Source organism: Acanthopagrus latus, chromosome 5 (assembly GCF_904848185.1).
Source record: "Acanthopagrus latus isolate v.2019 chromosome 5, fAcaLat1.1, whole genome shotgun sequence".
Taxonomy (NCBI): domain Eukaryota; kingdom Metazoa; phylum Chordata; class Actinopteri; order Spariformes; family Sparidae; genus Acanthopagrus; species Acanthopagrus latus.
This window is the reverse complement of record NC_051043.1, coordinates 4,027,155-4,045,689: the sequence shown is the minus strand read 5'-3', so window position 1 is coordinate 4,045,689 and position 18,535 is coordinate 4,027,155. Positions and strand designations below refer to the sequence as shown.

At 40.1% G+C, this 18,535-nt stretch overlaps 2 protein-coding genes and 1 long non-coding RNA gene across 3 annotated transcripts; 2 read left to right on the top strand and 1 right to left on the bottom strand.

Annotated features, from left to right (window-relative positions):
* Positions 1 to 255: 255 nt before the first annotated feature.
* LOC119019396 (high-affinity choline transporter 1-like) lies at positions 256 to 5,028 on the top strand. Its single transcript, XM_037097932.1, has 8 exons — positions 256 to 728; positions 1,675 to 1,788; positions 2,169 to 2,324; positions 2,415 to 2,563; positions 2,649 to 2,792; positions 2,962 to 3,115; positions 3,200 to 3,414; positions 3,499 to 5,028. Exons 1-8 carry the CDS (start codon positions 545 to 547, stop codon positions 4,036 to 4,038), a joined length of 1,656 nt encoding a protein of 551 aa, XP_036953827.1. The 5' UTR covers positions 256 to 544; the 3' UTR covers positions 4,039 to 5,028.
* Positions 4,497 to 12,654, bottom strand: LOC119019398. Its single transcript, XR_005075034.1, has 3 exons — positions 12,454 to 12,654; positions 9,230 to 9,321; positions 4,497 to 9,070 (listed from the first exon to the last, which is right to left on the bottom strand). It is a non-coding gene; the product is annotated as an uncharacterized LOC119019398 (long non-coding RNA).
* On the top strand, positions 11,866 to 17,841 carry tm2d2 (TM2 domain containing 2). Its single transcript, XM_037097933.1, has 4 exons — positions 11,866 to 12,295; positions 12,883 to 12,970; positions 13,060 to 13,175; positions 15,421 to 17,841. Exons 1-4 carry the CDS (start codon positions 12,039 to 12,041, stop codon positions 15,632 to 15,634), a joined length of 675 nt encoding a protein of 224 aa, XP_036953828.1. The 5' UTR covers positions 11,866 to 12,038; the 3' UTR covers positions 15,635 to 17,841.
* Positions 17,842 to 18,535: the final 694 nt, after the last annotated feature.

Sequence of the window (18,535 nt, the reverse complement as noted above, 5' to 3'; positions counted from 1 at the left end):
TATATATATAGATAGATAGATAGATAGATAGATAGATAGATAGATAGATAGATACATTTATATATCAGAGAATATGAAAATATATATAAATCATATATAGAGTATCAATATAACTCATATCAGGCCAATGATATGTTCTTCTTAGTAGCCTACATTCATTCAACTCGGAGTAGAATGACCGCCCCAAGATGGCCGCCGCATTTCTCGCTGCCCGGCAGCCGTTGCGGCGTCTACTCTTTATATGTCTATGGTATTCTTCCTCACTGCAGCAAACAATGAGCAGAGGAAAAGACGCCCTATCACTGTAGTGATTATTTCTCCCCTATTTCAGGGGCGTAACATTTCTCAGATATTTCTACCCTTCCTCTTGTTGAACTCCAACAGCAAGTACAAGTCACTTTGCATAACAGTTTTGGTGGACTTTTGTTACGGATTTACATTCATTTGCTTGGCAGCTATGTATGCTAGATGCTAAAAAGCAGGAGCTCGCTCAGGCTGTGGGGCTGGTTGAAGTTGGGGAAGCACAGAGTCGGTCGGATCCACCATGACTCTCAACGTACCGGGTCTGATAATGATGGTCGCCTTCTACCTGCTGGTGTTAGGAATCGGCATCTGGGCGTCTGTGAAATCTAAGAAGCTGGAGAGAAATGTGCACAGCAGTCGCATAGAAGCTTCTTTACTCGCCAACCGGGGCATCAGCTTGGTACTGGGTGCGTTCACAATGACAGGTGAGTGTACACTGGAAAAGATGTCCATAATGTAATTGCTGTGAGGGAGGTTTTTTTTAATGAATTTTCACACTCTTACCCACTAAAGATGGTGTTTTTTTTTTTTTTTTAGTGAACATTGTTTTTAACAGCACACAAAGCTTTTAATATCTTGGCTCTGTGAAGTGAAGTCCCATTTTTTTTCCCTTTCCTTTGGTTTCACACATGAATATAATCTCTTGTTTCATTCTGTCTGACACAGGAAAAAAAATTCTCCTGAAAATGTTTTTTTCTCTCAGTTTTAATCATGAAAACAGAAAAAAAACCTCCTCAAAAAAAGATGTTTTCACTTTTTTCACATAAACATTTTTCCTCCATTTTCACACATAAACAAAATGTTTTTGGGATAAAATGTTCAGAAGAAAATGGAATAAAATTCATAAGAAAGTTTTCGGAGGAAAATGCTTGGAATTTTAAAAAAATTCTCAAGATTTTTTCTCAAGGTTTAATCATGAAAAAACTAAATCAGCATCTTCAAAAATAAATGTTTTTTCTCTTGAAAAATGTTCTTTTTTCATTTTGGTTCATACATTGAATAAATTCTCCTGAAAAGGTATTTGTTCAATCGGTTTCACACATGACAAAAAAGTTTATTTTTTTCATTTTGTTTCACGAAAAACTTTTTTCAATCGATATTTTTGAATTTCTCTACTGAATTTTTTTCATTTTGTTTCACACAAGAAAAGAAAATGTATTTTTCCTGAAAAAAAAAATCACTCTCAGAAGTTTTTCTGAGAATGTTTAATGTTTTTTCTCCTAAAAATGATTTTTTTCACCCAGTATCACACAAACAAATCTTTTACCAGAATATATTTTTCCATTCAGTTTTAAGGTTTCCATATGTTTCCTTTGTAAGACATTTTAAACAGTAATTTTTCCATCTCTGCGTGTTTATTTCTGGTTGCAGCTACTTGGGTCGGCGGCACCTTTATCACCGGTGTTGCGGAGTCGGTGTACGATCCCACCCAAGGTCTGGTCTGGGCTCTCGTTCCTCTGCAGGTCTCTATTTCCTTTATTATCGGTAAGACAGAACAGTGTGACAGCAAACAGGTGGAGTGAGAGGGGGAGTGACACGCAGCATCAAGGTCAAAGCCTCTTTAGATGGGACGCCCGCTCTGCCCACTGAGCTAAACAGCACCTCAGGAAGCTTTGATAAGAACACTTGAGATCCAAATGAGAAGTTTAATATGGAAAAATGTTGCAAATGTAATGGATTAATCCTCTCCTCTTCCTGGCCGTTATTTGAATGCAACCCTCCCATATTCTAGGAACCTGCTTTGCCTCTTCAAACTAAGCTGCTTCTTCTTATTTGCAAATGTACATTCAGATCTGTTCTAGCTTCATCTTCACTCAGAAAATGTTTTCTATCCCCACTTATCGTTTTTTTGGTTTTCAATAAAGGTGGACTGTTCTTTGCAAAACCAATGAGGGAGAACAATTACATCAGCATGATGGATCCATTTCAGAGAAAGTACGGGAAAACGCTGACCGCGGCTCTGGCCGTTGTCCCAGTCATGGCTGAAATCGTCGGGATTCCCGGATTACTGATTTCTTTGGGTACAAATACACGAACACACCCAAATGCACTTCTTTGCACTTCACTCGATAAGTTCTCTCTTCATTTTTTGTGCCATGTGTTCGTGACAGGGGCGACCATGAACGTCATCCTGGATCTGCCCGTCGGCGTCTGCATCTATATCTCTGCAGCGGTGGCGATCGTCTACACTGTCCTCGGAGGTCTGTACTCGGTCGCCTACACTGACGTCGTCCAGCTGTCACTGACCCTTCTCAGCCTGGTGAGTTTCACACTGCGACGCTCAAGCAAATCGGATTTCTCGGCACAGTCAGCGCGCTAATGAGATCACACTCCTCTCCTCCCAGTGGCTGTGTGTCCCTTTTGTTCTGACGAGTGGCGTTTACACCGACATCACCAAGACGGCCTTCAACCACACACATCAGGCCCCCTGGCTCGGCACGCTGGAGATTGATGACGTCGGGAGGTGGATCGATAATTTTCTAGTGATGGTAAGATGAACAGCAGTAGAACACATTGATTAAAATCACCAAGTTTTCACATCATATTCTGACAGGAATGAACACTCGGATGTTTTACCGACGGGAGGAGAGCTCAGAGATTGCTTTTACACTTTTCTGCTCCGTTCCCAAATATTTTGGTTTGTTCCACATTTTCCAGACCGTGGGCAATATGGCGGTTCAGGATTTCCATCAGAGGACTCTTTCCTCCAGCTCCACCTCCACCGCCAGAATCATCTGTTTCATAGCAGCAGGTGGAGTCATCGTCGCCGGACTCCCGTCGGTGTTGATCGCAGCTGTTGCAGCTTCCATAGGTACACTTGTGAGTTCGTACCTCTTGATATCTTCCAACATTTTGAGAGTGAATGCAGACTTCTTCTTTGTCCTCTGTGCTTCAGACTGGGACTCCACCTCGTATGGTTCCCCCTCTCCATACGAGCGAGGGGAGGCGGCCATGGTGTTGCCCCTCATCCTGCAGCATTTTACCCCAACCTACATCGCTGCTTTCGGCGTCGGAGCCTTCGCTGCCGCTGTGATGTCCTCCGTTGACTCTTTCCTCTTGTCGGCCACCACCATCTTCACCACCAACATCTACCAGACCATCAGGAGTCAGGTATCAGGAGCACGGGGGATGGAAGAGGGGAACTGAGTTTAATGCAAACATTTCATACGTGTAAGGTATTGTTCTTCTCTTCAGGCATCAGATAAGGAGCTGCAGTGGGTGATTCGTCTCTCGATAGTGGTCGCAGGAGTTGTGGGGACTTCTCTCACCTCCCTGGACAGCAGCCTCTTGGTGTTCTGGATCCTGGGTTCAGATCTGACCTACACCATCATATTCCCACAACTGATCTGCGTCCTCTTCATCAAGATTTCTAACGGTTACGGGGCGATCGCGGGCTACCTTGTCGCGGTGGTGATGAGACTGTTGTGCGGGGAGCCGCTGTTCGGCCTCCCCGTCCTCCTACAATTCCCAGCATGCACCTTGGAGGACGGCGTTTACATCCAGTGCTCTCCAGTCAAAACCATCTGCATGCTGGCTGCTCTGGTCTCCATTGTGGTGTTTTCATTTGTGTCGTCGGTCCTGTTTAACAAGGGGATCCTTCCTGAGAGGTGGGACGTGTTGAAGGTGAAATCACAGCCGGCACCATCACCAGCAGGTCGCACCAAAGAGTGTGATACTGATGATACGGATGACGACAAAGTCCAATCTGAACAGATGCTGGATACAAAATGCTAAGTTTTTTTTTTTCTTTGTTGACTTAACTTCTGGGTTGTGGTGTTACAGTGTGTAATGATTGATCTTTCATCCAATTGTATTGTAAGACACCTCTTAAATAGGATTTGCAGTGGGGATGTAAATGAAGAACCCTGTATGGTTCTGGGTAGAATGTATGTCTATATTTGTTGTAGCCCTTTAACTACCTCACCTAAATGGGATACAGCCATCGTTAATGTTTTAAATTCCACCTGTGATTTTCCTGCTTCCATGCCTCAAAATGTCTTCTGGGAAAAAGGTCTGTTCAGGGTGACACTTGACACAAATAGTCATCATTTTGTGCACTTATTGTAATTCCTGACACTCATTTAGAAAGTAATTGTAACATGCAAGTAAGGTATTTCAGTCAAAGTGAAACTCTCGCCAAATTGCAACCTATTGGCTTTTTTTTTTGTAAATGTACCCAAGTCAAACTTTAGTGTAAAAGCATAATTACAACAACAGAGGCGCTTTTTTTTTTTTTTTTTTTAAGAATGACCGTATATTCGTTTTCGGGTCAACCTCATTTTCAGTGGGAGTGCATGGGGCACTTTTACGATCGATACTTTCAAAACACTATATGGCTCGACACAAGAAACTTTGCTCGTAGTATCACCAGTATCACATGAACATGAGCATCGAGAACATTGTTTGTGCACACAGAGTTTACTAAAAAGAAAGTTTTCCAATGACTCACGTTAGCAGCAGCTTGTTCAGTGTTCGTGTTCATGTGCTATTGATGCTATTGTAAAAGTGCCCCTAGCACTCCCACTGAAAATGATTTTGACACGACAATATGGTGAAAAAAAAAAAAGTGTTTTTCATGCTTTTACATGAAAGTTTGACTCGAGTATATTCACAAAAAAAAACCTAGGTTGTTACCCTACAAGCAAGTGAATCCGATTGATGACTGACTGATTGATCAGCAACTGAAAACACAATAAATATTAAAAATGTGGAGCAGGAATGAGAGCCACTGAGAGTCGAATCAGTCAGTCTCCAGTTTCCCAGCAACAACTAAGATGGACTACATGGACTCTTAACAAGAGATTTATCAGTTCAGAAGTACGACATGCCAGTCACATGTTTTCTGACCCCATTAACTTCTGGTTCAGATCTGCATGCAGAGAGAGATCCAGGACATTACGATCTTTTCATTTTGGGGTGCCCACATTTTAATGATAAATACCAAGTTGGGTCCAAAAGTCTTATTTGGCAATCAGGGAATGGGACTCAACAATGAACCATCTTCTTCAGAATGACTTTAAAAGTTACATAGTGTTGGTTAAACATAAGCTTGATTGAAGTAAAGTGGACTGTTGGACCCTGGCGGAGGTTCCTGTTAGCAAATTAATTCAAACAACACGTTGTTGACCCTTGACCACCAAAATCTTACGAGTGCATTCTTGATTCCAAGTCGAGGTTAGTGCCAAAAAAGTTACGTTCACAGAAGTGGAATAAATGTACGTACAGCTGTTGCTAACACGCATTATTCTGTCAAATCTGATCTTCTGTTGGTGTACATTTTCCAAACATGTCCACGGAGCAACATCCTTCTTTGTGCACTTTCATTAACCATTTCTCCCAGAGTAGAGGAGCCAGTAACTACGATGGTTTAGTTTAGTTTGCTGGAGAACAAAACTTGTAACACAGCATACAACCGATATGTAATTTATTTGATTAATATCATCACACGTCCATTTTTTCTACAACATCAGGTTTCCTTCAATGTCAGTGCATTTCATAGGTCAGCAAGACAACCAGTAGAATCAAAAAAAACCAAAACAAAACAAAACAAGAAAATGCCAAAACCTAGAATGAAAGTGCTTAGCTCTCAACATCAAGCACGGAGTCTCAAAAGAAAGCACACGCAACCACACAAACAATACATACGCTGTTGCATCTGTCAGGTAAGTAACTGATGAAAACGCTGTGCTCCTTCGCTGGAAGACACAGAAAGAGTTTGCATAAGGCACCGAGACGTGGAGGGGAGTAGCTTATCGATGGCGGGGTGGATTTCCTCTTTCTGACTGGGGGGACGCTTTGAGAATGTGAGGTGGCGGTTTAGTCGAGGGGGGAGAAATATTACATTGTATGTACATCACAGTATAGTAGATGCAAAGGAAAGGAAAGAGAAAACACTGATCCAACACTTGACGTCTGTACAAAAGTGGCTCTAAAAATCAGAGCAGTTCAAGCGCGAGATGGGGGAGAAAGACGCATTCAAAGAAAATAATATTTATTTGCATTACAAAACAAGCAAATTTGGTTAAAAGCTCTTCATGACAGACACTTATAAATTGAAGTAATGCAGACACAGGAGCAGTATACTTGCTGCAATCAGTGTGAACAGAGAGACTTTGCAATCATCAAGCAGGTATTTTCACCATCCACCGTTAAACCACGGGACTAAAAAAAAAACAAAAAAAAAACAAGAAGGGCGTGAACGGTGGGGGAGCAATTCTTTAGATGCATTCACGTGTGACTCACCCGATCGTGGTCGTTTTTCGATAATTAAAAAATTTGGTTATTCGTCAGCTAATCTACGACATGCCATTCAAGCAGTGTGGCTAAGTCAACACATCGATATTGATAAAGCATCAAACAACAATTAAATACATGAGAATTTAGAGATGAATAAAGTAGATCTAAATGCACACAACTTACCTGATAAAGCAAGTTAAGGCAATATACGATCACTGTTGAGACTATCGTCTGAACACCTGAAGTCATTATCAAGGGCGGCCTTACCCGGTTAAAGGGTCACTCCACCAATTTTACAACATGGAAATACATAAAATCTTGCACAATGGTTCATGGCGAGGGACAAATTATCTTGAAATAAAATCAAATTGATTCTGTTTCTTAAAACACACGTTTATCAATTTAAAGGTGCAATACGTTATGTGTATCTATAGAAGTTAGCATGCTAACCAGCTAGCCTTAACCCATCTCAGTTCTAAGTTCCTGTACTAGTGATGTAAGCAACAACACTCTCCTGGAGCTCCCATTACAGACTGCTAACTGCCCGGCTAACTGAGCTAGCTAGCTAATGACAACTACAGTTAGCGGCTACTGCAGCAATGCGCACAAAAACTGATAACCAAAACCTTGTTGAGTCGATGCTGCATGCTACCCAACTTGAAAAACTTCAGTTTCGCATAGCTGTCAACCTCACTAGACTTGTAATGGCGTTTTAGTTATTTAAAACTTTTTCTGGGCCAAGTTGACGGCCATGTTGGTGACAAGAGATGTAGCTCGCAGAGTTGTTTCGCAAACATTACAACAAACTGCTACCTTTTTTGACTTCCAAAATGATCTTTAAAGTTTAAATCTTTTGTCTTTCGCCATTAACCAGAATACAGATTATTTCTGAAATAAGGTCCCATGGATGAGGGACTTTGTCTCTCCTTGAAAACCGTGACCAAATCTTAGATTCCAGAGTTTTATGGAGCTTATCTCATTATAGGAATATCAGCTATTTTTTTTTTTGACAATTTTCTTTTTTAAAAAAATGTCGTTAAATTTTCTGACCCTTTGTCCATTTAAACCAGGAAGTCAACATCAAGACTGAAAACCGGGGTAAAGTGCTGGACTAATTCATGGTCAGGAGCAGAAATCTCAATATAAGACCTGAGGAAATCGCTGCTCCCCACCAAGAAAAAGTCCCTCCTAAACCCACAACTTGTCTCTTTTACAATTTGGGTTTCGTTCAGATAAACAACTGAGACACAGAGTTTTAAATTAGGGAGCTTCAAATCTCCCTTTTTTCCTTTTTGGCAGACACTCTAGCAGTTTCCCCCGGTTTCCAGTCTTTGTGCTAAGCTAAGTTTTTTGTCGTTCTTTTATTTGCACTACAATTTATTTTTTCCGCTGCTGCTCAAACGTTTGGTTGTTTCCTCAAGACAAATTCTTCAGAATCAAACCATCCATGTGTATAAACTATAGTATAATACAGAAAGTATTGCCCTCAGATGATTACCTGGAGATCAGAATATTGTGTGCATGTAAATTTACTTCTGGCTTCTTTGTTAGTAGAGTCAACTGTCTGTGGAGGTTTAAAAGCCCTGAAAACTTCTTACATCAACATGAAACATCTGTGTGTTTTCCTCACAGGTTGAAGTATGACGCATGACTTTCGTGCACCAGTCAGGATCAAGGAACATCTGAAACAGAATCTGCCGACAGCTGATGGGTTGCATGGTTACAGTTCACACACCTACAGTCCCGATGAAGCAGATTACTTTGAGTTTTTGTACCTAAAACGTTTTAGAGTTTCACTGTTGCTTATTCAGTCGTAATGTTAAATCTTATCGAGAAAAACGTCGTTTTGAAGCAACAGTTCTCAGGTTCTTTAACATATATAGAGATCATGTACAGCATCTTTACATTCCAGTACACTAAATCCAATTTACAACAGTTTCACTGCATCACATCTATCAGGCAGTATTCCAATTGCTTTCTGTCATGTTGGATATCTTATTTTAGAGAAAGAAACTCCTCAAGAGTCGCTTGACGTTAGTGTGATACCACAGCTTTAAAAAGGAAGAAGAAGAAGAAGAAGAACCAAATCCAGGTTGATCAGAAAAGCCCAAACTGAGAGCATCATTCATCAGACTTAAGGCTGTGTAAATAGAGTACCATTACCTGTACAAGAATATGTTTCATTGACATTGGATTATAAAAAAAAAGAAAAAAAAAGACTGATCAGCAGTACAAAAGCTTGTACTTGGAGGCTTCGTGAATGTCGTGAGAGAGATTCGAGAACGCCTTCGGTCGCACCGTCTCTCTGTCCGTCTCCCCGCGGCTTGCATTCGTCTGTACGTCAGTGCAGGTCGTGCTCTCGCTTCAAAACTGCCAACCACACACACACACACACTCTCACACACACACACACTCACACTCACACTCACACCTGAACCTACAGTATCAACATCCAAGAAACAAGCTGAAGAAACTAGGATTTGAATGCAGAGTTTTTCCAAAGTGGTTTGTGATAGACCCATCCTTCACCCTGCGGGACAGAAAGAGACCAGTGTCAGGATATTATTGTTGACATCAGCCGTCACATCAGGCTGGAAACAATAAAATGTGCTTTTTTTAAAATACAAATAATACCAGAGGATTTGCCTCAAATTAAAAATAATGTCTATTATGGACATTTTCTCTCCACCTGGCTGACAGAGGTTATGCCCCAAACATCTCCTGTAGTATCTTTTCAGCCATCGATCTTAAACTCTGCTTCCATCTAGTGGTTCTTTGCTCCTATGCAAAAAGAAATCAGGTGTTTGTAAAAGTGCCGCCACCTTTTTCCACCTTTTAGAAACAGAATGTACTGTTACATTTGAGGATCTACATTTTGACTCTCACTGTAGCTCAGGATATTAAGGAACTCCTTGCAGTTTTTTATGACGTGGGTTTGATCCTCGCTCTGACCTCTATCTTTGGAGTATCAAAAAGTTATCAGAAAGTAAAAAGTGAAAAGCCCTCATGAAGGCGAAACACCACAGTGCAAATAGCTCCGCAAATGAAAAGACTGAGCAGTGGTTCTGAGTTCAATCCTCAGAGGAACCAAAGATTTTGCTGATCTGTCCTCAAACATCCCCACAGACCAGCCTGGATTTGATCCCTCAATCTCATGCATTAACAGCAGCAGTAGCTTATCTTACTGAGCTATAACACCACACAGCTTTATCAGTTCACAGAACCTATAACATGAATAAATGTGCAGGAGAGCAGTAATTTGTTTTTACAATATAAAGATTATCAGAGGATTGAACCCAAAACCTCACAGTCTGCAGGCAGCAGTGTAACAAACATTTGCAGTCTCAGGGTTTTCTTTCACTGAACAGAAAACCCTGAGACTATTAGATCTCTGATGATGCTCACCTGTTTCTAAAAGGTGGAAAAGGTCACAAGAAAATCAAATCAGTGTGAGAAGTTCCTGCGTGAAGAGGCCAGACCTTCAAGGTTCAAGTCCAACCTCATCTGTCCTGTGAGTTTTAAATCCTCAAGTTCTGACCGCAGCATGTGAACTAGAAACGTGACAACGAGCCCAACATGACCATTAGGATTAAATATACGGGACATGCATGGTTGAGGGTTCAACTCCAGGTCTAAAGAGAGGTTAACAGAGACGGGATTCAAACCCACAACCTCTGAGACTACAAACAGTCTTATTACAACCTGAGCTATTTGAACAGGTGCCAAACAAAGTTTCTCAGAAGTATTCACAACCTTTGGTGATCCGGCCTTCATAACTAATTGGGTTGACATCCTCAGAACTTCTGATCAGTCATCTAAAAGTGATGAGGTTCTTTCACACTATTCGCTCAAGCTCTCCATTTCTTCTGTAGAGCAACCCTCCTCAAAAGTTAAAGATTCATACGTCTGGGATTGAATCCCGACCCTTAAAAAAACGATGGGTTGCATTGCAGCACTCTGAGCTACGTGTCCAACTGAAGCTCCTGGGTGTTTCTGTGACAGGTTGAAAAGCCAATACACTTATTCATTGTTATGGATTAAAAGGACATAAATTCATGGTCTGTAATAATATTAAAATCTGTTGAGATAAGAAACATTATAAGAAACATTATTCATAAGAGTTGAAAAGGGCTTAAAATGCTATAAGAATGTTTATTTGATACTGTTTGCATTCATTTTGTATAAGAATGTTTATTTGATACTGTTTGCATTCATTTTGTATTGTTAAATTTAAGCTTAAGTAGTTTTGATCTGTGATCTATACAGTGATCTTGATCTGAGACTCTGAGATCGATTGCTTCTGGCTCCATTCACATACCTGGGGGATTCGCGGTATTCTTCATAGACATATAAAGAGTAGACGCCGCGTCGAACGCTGCTGCCTGTTGGCGCTGATGAGAATTGGGGCGGCCATCTTGGGGCGGTCACCCGTTCCACTCAGTGTAATCTGTTCAGCAGGCGCGATTAGGTGTCAGCGCATTTAATCAATCGTAACTCTGATATATAAACTGATTTTCACGCGTTTTTTTTTTTTTTTTTTTTGCTGTAAACGTCATACATTATAGCTATGACACAGGACACATGGGCCGGCGTATTTTATTCATTATAAATGGATTAACAGTAATAGAATATTCTGATGTATGATATATGTTATGTATGATAGGTATTTTGCAAACACTATAAACACAACAGAAATCATATAGGCTCTCTCTCTCTCTCTCTCTCTCTCTCTCTCTCTCTCTCTCTCTCTCTCTATATATATATATATATATATATATATATATATATATATATATATATATATATATATATATATTTACACACACACACACATTATAGATACGTTTATATATCAGAGAAAATTAAAAATATATAAATCATGTAGAGTATCAATATGTTCATATATATATATATATATATATATATACATATATATATATATATATATATATATATATATATATATATATATATATATATATATATTACACATACATTTATATATCAGAGAATATGAAAAAAATATAAATCATATATATCCATCCATATATGTAATAGATACATTTATATATCAGAGAAAATGAAAAATATATAAATCATGTAGAGTATCAATATAATTCATATATAGATAGATAGATAGATAGATAGATAGATAGATAGATAGATAGATATATCAGTGAATATGAAAATATATATAAATCATATATAGAGTATCAATATAACTCATATCAGGTCAATGATATGTTCTTCTTAGTAGCCTACATTCATTCAACTCGGAGTAGAATGACCGCCCCAAGATGGCCGCCGCATTTCTCGCTGCCCGGCAGCCGTTGCGGCGTCTACTCTTTATATGTCTATGGTTGCAACAGCCCCCCCTGCTGACACGCATTCAGAAACGCAGGAAGAAGAACATCAACAACTTCCATTTGGCTGGTGAAATGATGCTGCTACTCATGATAGGCTTTTACGAGGATTAATCCAGCATTCTGAGGCTGAAAATGATCTCACTGAGCTATATTCTGTTGTGTGGACAGTTCTTGCTCCTGCTGACGGTGATTCTGTTACAATGTCTGGAAGGAATTCACTCTCAAAATTCAACGACGACAGAGACTCCTGCTTCTTCTCCTGTCCAGGGAACTACAGCGCTGTCGTTCGGCGAGCAGCCGCCCGAAAACGGCAAATATGAAATACCGATGAATTCTACAGAGCAGTATGAGTACAGACCCCCTTCACCAGTCGTCCTCTGCAGCTATCTGTAAGTAATGTACAGCAGCGTTGGTGTGCCCGCGAATGAAACATTTAGCATGTGAGCTAATGCTAACTGCTAACGGTACGTTGTTGTTCTAGACTGACAGCAAACTGCTTTCATGAATCTGTGAAATCTTGCTGACCTGAACACCAACAGTCCCGTACCTCAAACAGCACGTATGCAGCAAATTCGCCATTTCCTGTATTACTCTCTGGTCACGTATAATGAAATATGGCCTACTAAATGGAGTATCTTTTACTTTCAACCGTGTTGAGCAGAGCATTTGAGGACCCGACGTTTAACGTTGTTTGAACTAAAACAAGGTCCAGAATCGGTCATGAGTGGCTGGCCGAATTTTCTTCAAGGTAATGATAAACAGTAGACCTAAACCATGATCTACCTGGAATAGTTCGAGGGATTGTAAAGATGGTTTCAGGTTTAATAATGGGGAGCTGGCATGTGTCCTGTATTTGTGGGATGTATTTGAATGTACAGTTGCTTCTTGTTATTTATCAGTCATCTTCGCAGCAGTGATATACATGGTAACATTCCTCAATCTGTCTTTTTTGTTATGTGTTGAATATGTGATGAAGACCGGAGGAGTTCATCTACTGTCAAGACCCAGTAGATCATGCAGGCAACCATAGCGCCTTTCTGGAGATGGGCCATGGTTGTGTTGGGGTAAGGTGTTTTTGTTGTTTGTTTCTCCACAGACCATTTAATGTTGTTAATAACTTGGTAATTGTTTAACTTGCTGTTTCTATCTTCAGTGGGGTGGCCAGACTCAAAAAGAGGTGAACCACACACCGGTTATCTGCACTGCACTCGATGCTATAGAGTGTGCCGGACCCAGAGAATTCCTCAGAGGAAATGTACCCTGTATCAAGTAAGAGATACTCTGCTGGACACACACCTGTATTTATACATGCATGGCAAAATGTTGTCACTGGACCCCTTATAAAACTGCATTCATTTAATGTGTTAATTATTAGAATTGTCAAACATGCCTACATTTCAGAATCAAGCCCCTTAAAAATGGTATAATATTAAGGTAAAGTCTCAATTACTGTTATTTTTTTGTCCCACATTAAATCCTTTGGCTCTGTAATTTCATGGCAGTGTAAAGGTAAATGACTGTCGCACAGTTACAAGGCGATAATGTCTCCACGTAAGAAAGGCTTTAACCATGTTCCTAAGCATCCTTGAAACATTTCAGCTGCTCCGAGCCATCTGTCCAAAGCGATCTGATTAAAGCAAAAAATCATGACTGAAATGTAGAGAAGCACACAGGAAAGTGTGCCCACTTTTTGCCGTTAATCTGCTGTTATCTGTAGTTTTAAACTCAATTCTCATGGCAGGGTTTTAGCGGGTAAATCTCCTATGACTCCTTAGGTCAGGTACTGACAGCCATTTAATACGAAACTGCTGAGCGTCTCTCCCTGGTTTTGGCGTCTCTGCCATGTTTAACATTGTTGTGGTGTGGTGCATGGTGCATTCAGGTGACATACTAGAAATCTACATTACTGCTTATAAGAATATTAAACTCTCGGGGCACATGATGGATTTTATTAACTCGCATGAATGCACAAAGTGGATGAGACCCACACTGAAAATGTCTGTTTTCTTTAGTTTACACAATACATTTTTAATTCATTGACATAACTTTGTAGAAATCTGTTTTCACTTGAAGAGGTTTTTTTTTTGTAAATTCATGTCAAAAAAGCCAACATTATAATGACTATGATTCCATTTTTAAAAGCAATCAAAGTCTAATAATAATTAAGGTTTATGATAATTTTAGTATTTGGCTTTCTTTCCCCATTATTTCTTGGGATGTTTTTTTTTTTTTTTGCATGCTAGTTTAGTTTAATGAACTGAAATACATGGCAATTTGTTGAAGACTGCAGAGATTGAGTACAGCATACACAGATAAGTCTAAGATATCAGTATTGAGGATGATGCAGACTTTAACAAAATAGAGGAATTATTGACCTTCTCTGTAGTTTCTCTTGAATTGCCGGTTTGGCTGGTCGTGTGAGTCCTGACCTACGCCACATTTGGGGGAGACCATAATCAAGATCACATTGGCATGGGAAAAAAAGGCCTTCGACACCTCTAAAGTAGCAAAAATTGTAGTGGATTTGAAATGAAACATGGTCTTGGGCTGCTCAATATTTTCATGCAAATGCAGTCTAGACTCTGGTGTTTGTCCCCAAAAGTGGCATAGATCAGAACACACACATACATGACGTACCTCTACTCTGTGCCTGCCGGTGCCCGCCTTTCGTATCAAACGCTGCTAGTTACTTAAGGTAATATGCAAATGTGTACATCCTCAGACTTGTCTGATATAGTTAGATCTTCATTGGAAATGGTCCATGTAGGGAGCAGAGAGTGGAGAGGGTAAGGTGTGTGGGGGCAAAGGCAGATAAGGCTGACAGGGCAGTTTGTTGTGGTCTAACATGCTGTTGCTGAGCTGCAGCCACTAGTGATGCTCAATTTGGCGTGTAGGACCTTTTTAAGACTGAGCCAGTTAACTCAGATGAAAATCTCTGGTACCAGGACTTCACCGCCAGAGGTCAGCTTTTCCAATTGTATAGACCAAAAGCATAACCTTATTTGCCCCGTTCTGCTCACATCACTCAACCTTCATCTGCACATGTGGTTAATCTCTATAGTAACTGCGCAGCGATCAGAGACATGCAGCTTGAAAGCAGCATCTTTACAAGAACACTGCTGTAATCCCTTACTTGAATAAATGCATCATTTGTGAGACTGATAATGTTCAGCTTCTGTTCAGACAGTGTCCACTTTAAGTATTTTACACAACAGTTGTTGCTTTTACAGGCGTAGATCAGAACGTTAGACACAACTTATTTTTGAAAGTCCATTATTATAATAGTATCCCATTATTTCCACAGAAATATTGACAAAATTATTTACTTAACATATAAGAGTAAAAGTGTATCTGCAGGTTCAGGAATTAAGCAAATTATTGAAGTTCAAGTTATTTAATGGTCTTCAAGTTAAATGTTCATGATTTATTTTATTTGCCCACTGGTTCATATTTAATTCCAGCTGTGTGTTGTCCAACTATTCCAATGTGCCCGTTCTCTGTTGTTTTTGCACAGATACTCCGGACATTACTTCATCACCACGCTGTTGTACTCCTTCTTCCTGGGTTGTTTTGGGGTCGATCGTTTCTGCCTGGGCCACACCGGCACAGCTGTCGGGAAGCTGCTCACCTTGGGCGGCCTGGGAATTTGGTGGTTTGTGGACTTGATCTTGCTTATTACTGGCGGCCTGATGCCCAGTGACTACAGCAACTGGTGCACTTACTACTGAGACTGACAGCAGAGTATTACTGAGAACTCTGACCTGTTCTCAGTGCTCAAATCTGGGGAATGACCTCAGCCTGTAATGGATATGAATGATATCTGTGGCTTGTTCGAAGAGGATTCCCAGGGACCTCCTGAGGAAATAAATTTGTTATTATTCTTATCAAATTCACTAAGGACTATAGTTCCCACAACTTACACCAGACCGACAGTGATGACATGCTACTTGTTTCTAAGGTCAGTTTTTACATCTGTAGTTGAATTTGTATGGTCAGGACCAAGGAAAAATGCTCTGGTCAGCTTCATGTTTACACTTACCTGCACACCTGACAGAGTCGGACACTAGAATGACAAACAGAGGTCTGTTTGTAATGGATATGTTGGGGGAATCACTGCACTTATATGGTGGCATGTGTTCGTGTTACCATGGTTATCAAACGATTAGCAGAAAAAGATTGCATCCTTGACAGATGACAAACAGTAGTTGGGTCTAATAGAAGTCTGGCTCTGGAATTCTCGCTAATACATATCTACCATCCGACGATACGGTAGTTGCTCGTTCTGGCTTTCTCACCGCAAACAGACCTAAACAGACAGAGACCCTCCTAACCCTCTTCACTGCTCTTGGAAGTGGACTCCAGAGTGATTAATTTGTCGGATGACCCTGCACATGATCTTGTAATAACACATTTGTTTTTGGCAGGAAAAAAATGGTACAAAGACACCCTTATTTTGCCCTTTTCTACTTGTTTGTCACCATATGTAATATTTACTGTCCGGTGTCTGTACCAGTAATAATCATCAGTTATGTTTTTATGAACCTCTAATGACTCCAGAGAAGAACAACATAGACACATAGCGCTCAGTGAAGTGCAGCATGACTGACCTCAGCATGTAGAAATACGGGCATCATATGACATCACCTGTCAGTCGACATGACTGCTTTAGAGCTGCAACAGTTAGTTGAATAATCAATTATTCAGTCAGAAGGAAATTAACCGCCAGCTATAATTGATAGGTGCAATGATTTTTCAAACAAAAAGGTCAAACATTTGTTGGTTCCAACTATTTTAGATGTGAAAATTTGATGATTTTAATTTATCATTGGCTGGATGGACACAATAAGAAATTGAAGACAAAGGCAACAATGTATCTTTTTTTTGTCAATTAAGACCACATCATCTGAACTACAGGTGTGAAAGTGACCAGAAATCCTTTAGAACAAGTCTGAAGCACATCACTTTGGGAATGATATGATACAGCCGAGTTGACAGTCACTGCTCACATACATAGTTCATTCTACCAAGAATCCTCTGTTCCAGTTACAAATTCTGAACAAATTGAAAATATTCTACAATTTCCTGAGTGCAGCATTCTACACAGAATTATCATCATAGCTTTCCCTCTTCAAATTACCAGGAAAAGTTTGAACCTTAAGTGGCTTCATCTGCTAGAGGTGATGTGACATCTCTGTTTTATTGCTGTTTGAATGTCTTCTGACAGTTCTTGGATCGATCAACTTTATAGTTTCAAGCAAGTGGGACCACAAAACTCAAGGTGGTCTGTGTTCACATAATTCATGTTAAACATGTTGATAATTAAATCGTTTTCAGTATTGACTCAAAGAAGGTTTTGAGCTGGGGAAAGCAGTAATTTCCATTGTCTCAAGAATTTGCATCCTTGCTGTGTTGAAGCATTTTTCTGCTCTGCATTCAAGTGTAAGTCTGACTCTGCTCAGATGTCTTGACCTAAAACAAATTTTCATCCTCATTGGCTTTCAACAGCTATGCTCAGGTCTCACATAAAATATTTAAATCTCATCTTCCACTTTGTTAAATTTCTCATCTTTACCTGAACTGAAGATTCATGTGCTATTTAATATATAGAGCAGGTTTGATTATGTAAGGATCAATAAAATCCTTTCAGGTCATAAAAAGTTGAGGAAGACATGATGGTTAATATCTTGACTCTTCTCATCCAGCAGCAGCAAAATATTTTCAGCTGGCTTGATGTCTTTTAAAGGGGGAAGCATTAAGGCACTGCATTACATATGGCACATTTTCATGTAATTCACGATATGGCCATTTATATGGCAATATATGATACTATTTATTTATGTTCTTGTGTGTTGAGTCATTCCTCAGTCCAATGTTGAGTTTACAGTTTTTCCCTTTCTAAATACAAATAAATTTAAAAAACTCAAAAGGAAACCCACTTTCCCCTGCTGTGATGGTGAGAGGGAATACAAAGTGTCTCATGCTGTGTTTATCACTGTTACAGTTGTTTGGACTCGATAAAAAGAATCTGGTACAGTGCGTTTCTTGCTTTGGTTGATGCAGCGATAGAGGTGGAACATCAATGAATGAGATATTTGTCCTTACTCAGTGCTTCCAAGATATTGCCTTGGGTTAAAAGACTGGATTGCAACCAGTCTTGCAATGCAGGTTCCTCCCATGATATGTACAGGTATCCCACATTTAAGTAAGACAGCTACACCAGTGAAGACACTGACAGGTGAAGTGAATTACATTGATCATCTTGTTACAGTTGCAGTGTGCTACTGGGAAAGCCCTGTGCATTACATTCATTTGATGACGCTTGACACAAAAGACTCACCCAAACACCACTGCAGATCAAGTTCATCCCATGAGTGTCAATTCCTGACAGCAATGGCCCTGCCCAGTAGGACACTGATCCCTGCTAGAAAAAAAAAAAGTGCCATGGAATGGCCCGAGGACCCTAATAAAGAGCTCAAGGCATTGACCTGGCCTCAAAATTCCAGAGATCGCAATCTGTACAAGCATCTGTGGATGTGCTGGAACAAGTTATCTATAGAGGCCCCAATCTGCAAACCAAAGGACCCAGAGAAGCTGGTGCTAAACACCAAAGGACACCCCCAGAGGTCCTG

What these genes read in the sequence shown, in the direction of transcription:
- LOC119019396 (XM_037097932.1), top strand. Translation starts at nt 545, where the DNA reads ATGACTCTCAACGTACCGGGTCTGATAATGATGGTCGCCTTCTACCTG. An exon ending in CTCTATTTCCTTTATTATCG is followed by an intron (nt 1,789 to 2,168) that starts GTAAGACAGAAC and finishes TTTTCAATAAAG; the next exon opens with GTGGACTGTTCTTTGCAAAA. An exon ending in TCGATAATTTTCTAGTGATG is followed by an intron (nt 2,793 to 2,961) that starts GTAAGATGAACA and finishes CACATTTTCCAG; the next exon opens with ACCGTGGGCAATATGGCGGT.
- tm2d2 (XM_037097933.1), top strand. Translation starts at nt 12,039, where the DNA reads ATGATCTCACTGAGCTATATTCTGTTGTGTGGACAGTTCTTGCTCCTG. An exon ending in GTCGTCCTCTGCAGCTATCT is followed by an intron (nt 12,296 to 12,882) that starts GTAAGTAATGTA and finishes TATGTGATGAAG; the next exon opens with ACCGGAGGAGTTCATCTACT. An exon ending in GGAAATGTACCCTGTATCAA is followed by an intron (nt 13,176 to 15,420) that starts GTAAGAGATACT and finishes GTTTTTGCACAG; the next exon opens with ATACTCCGGACATTACTTCA.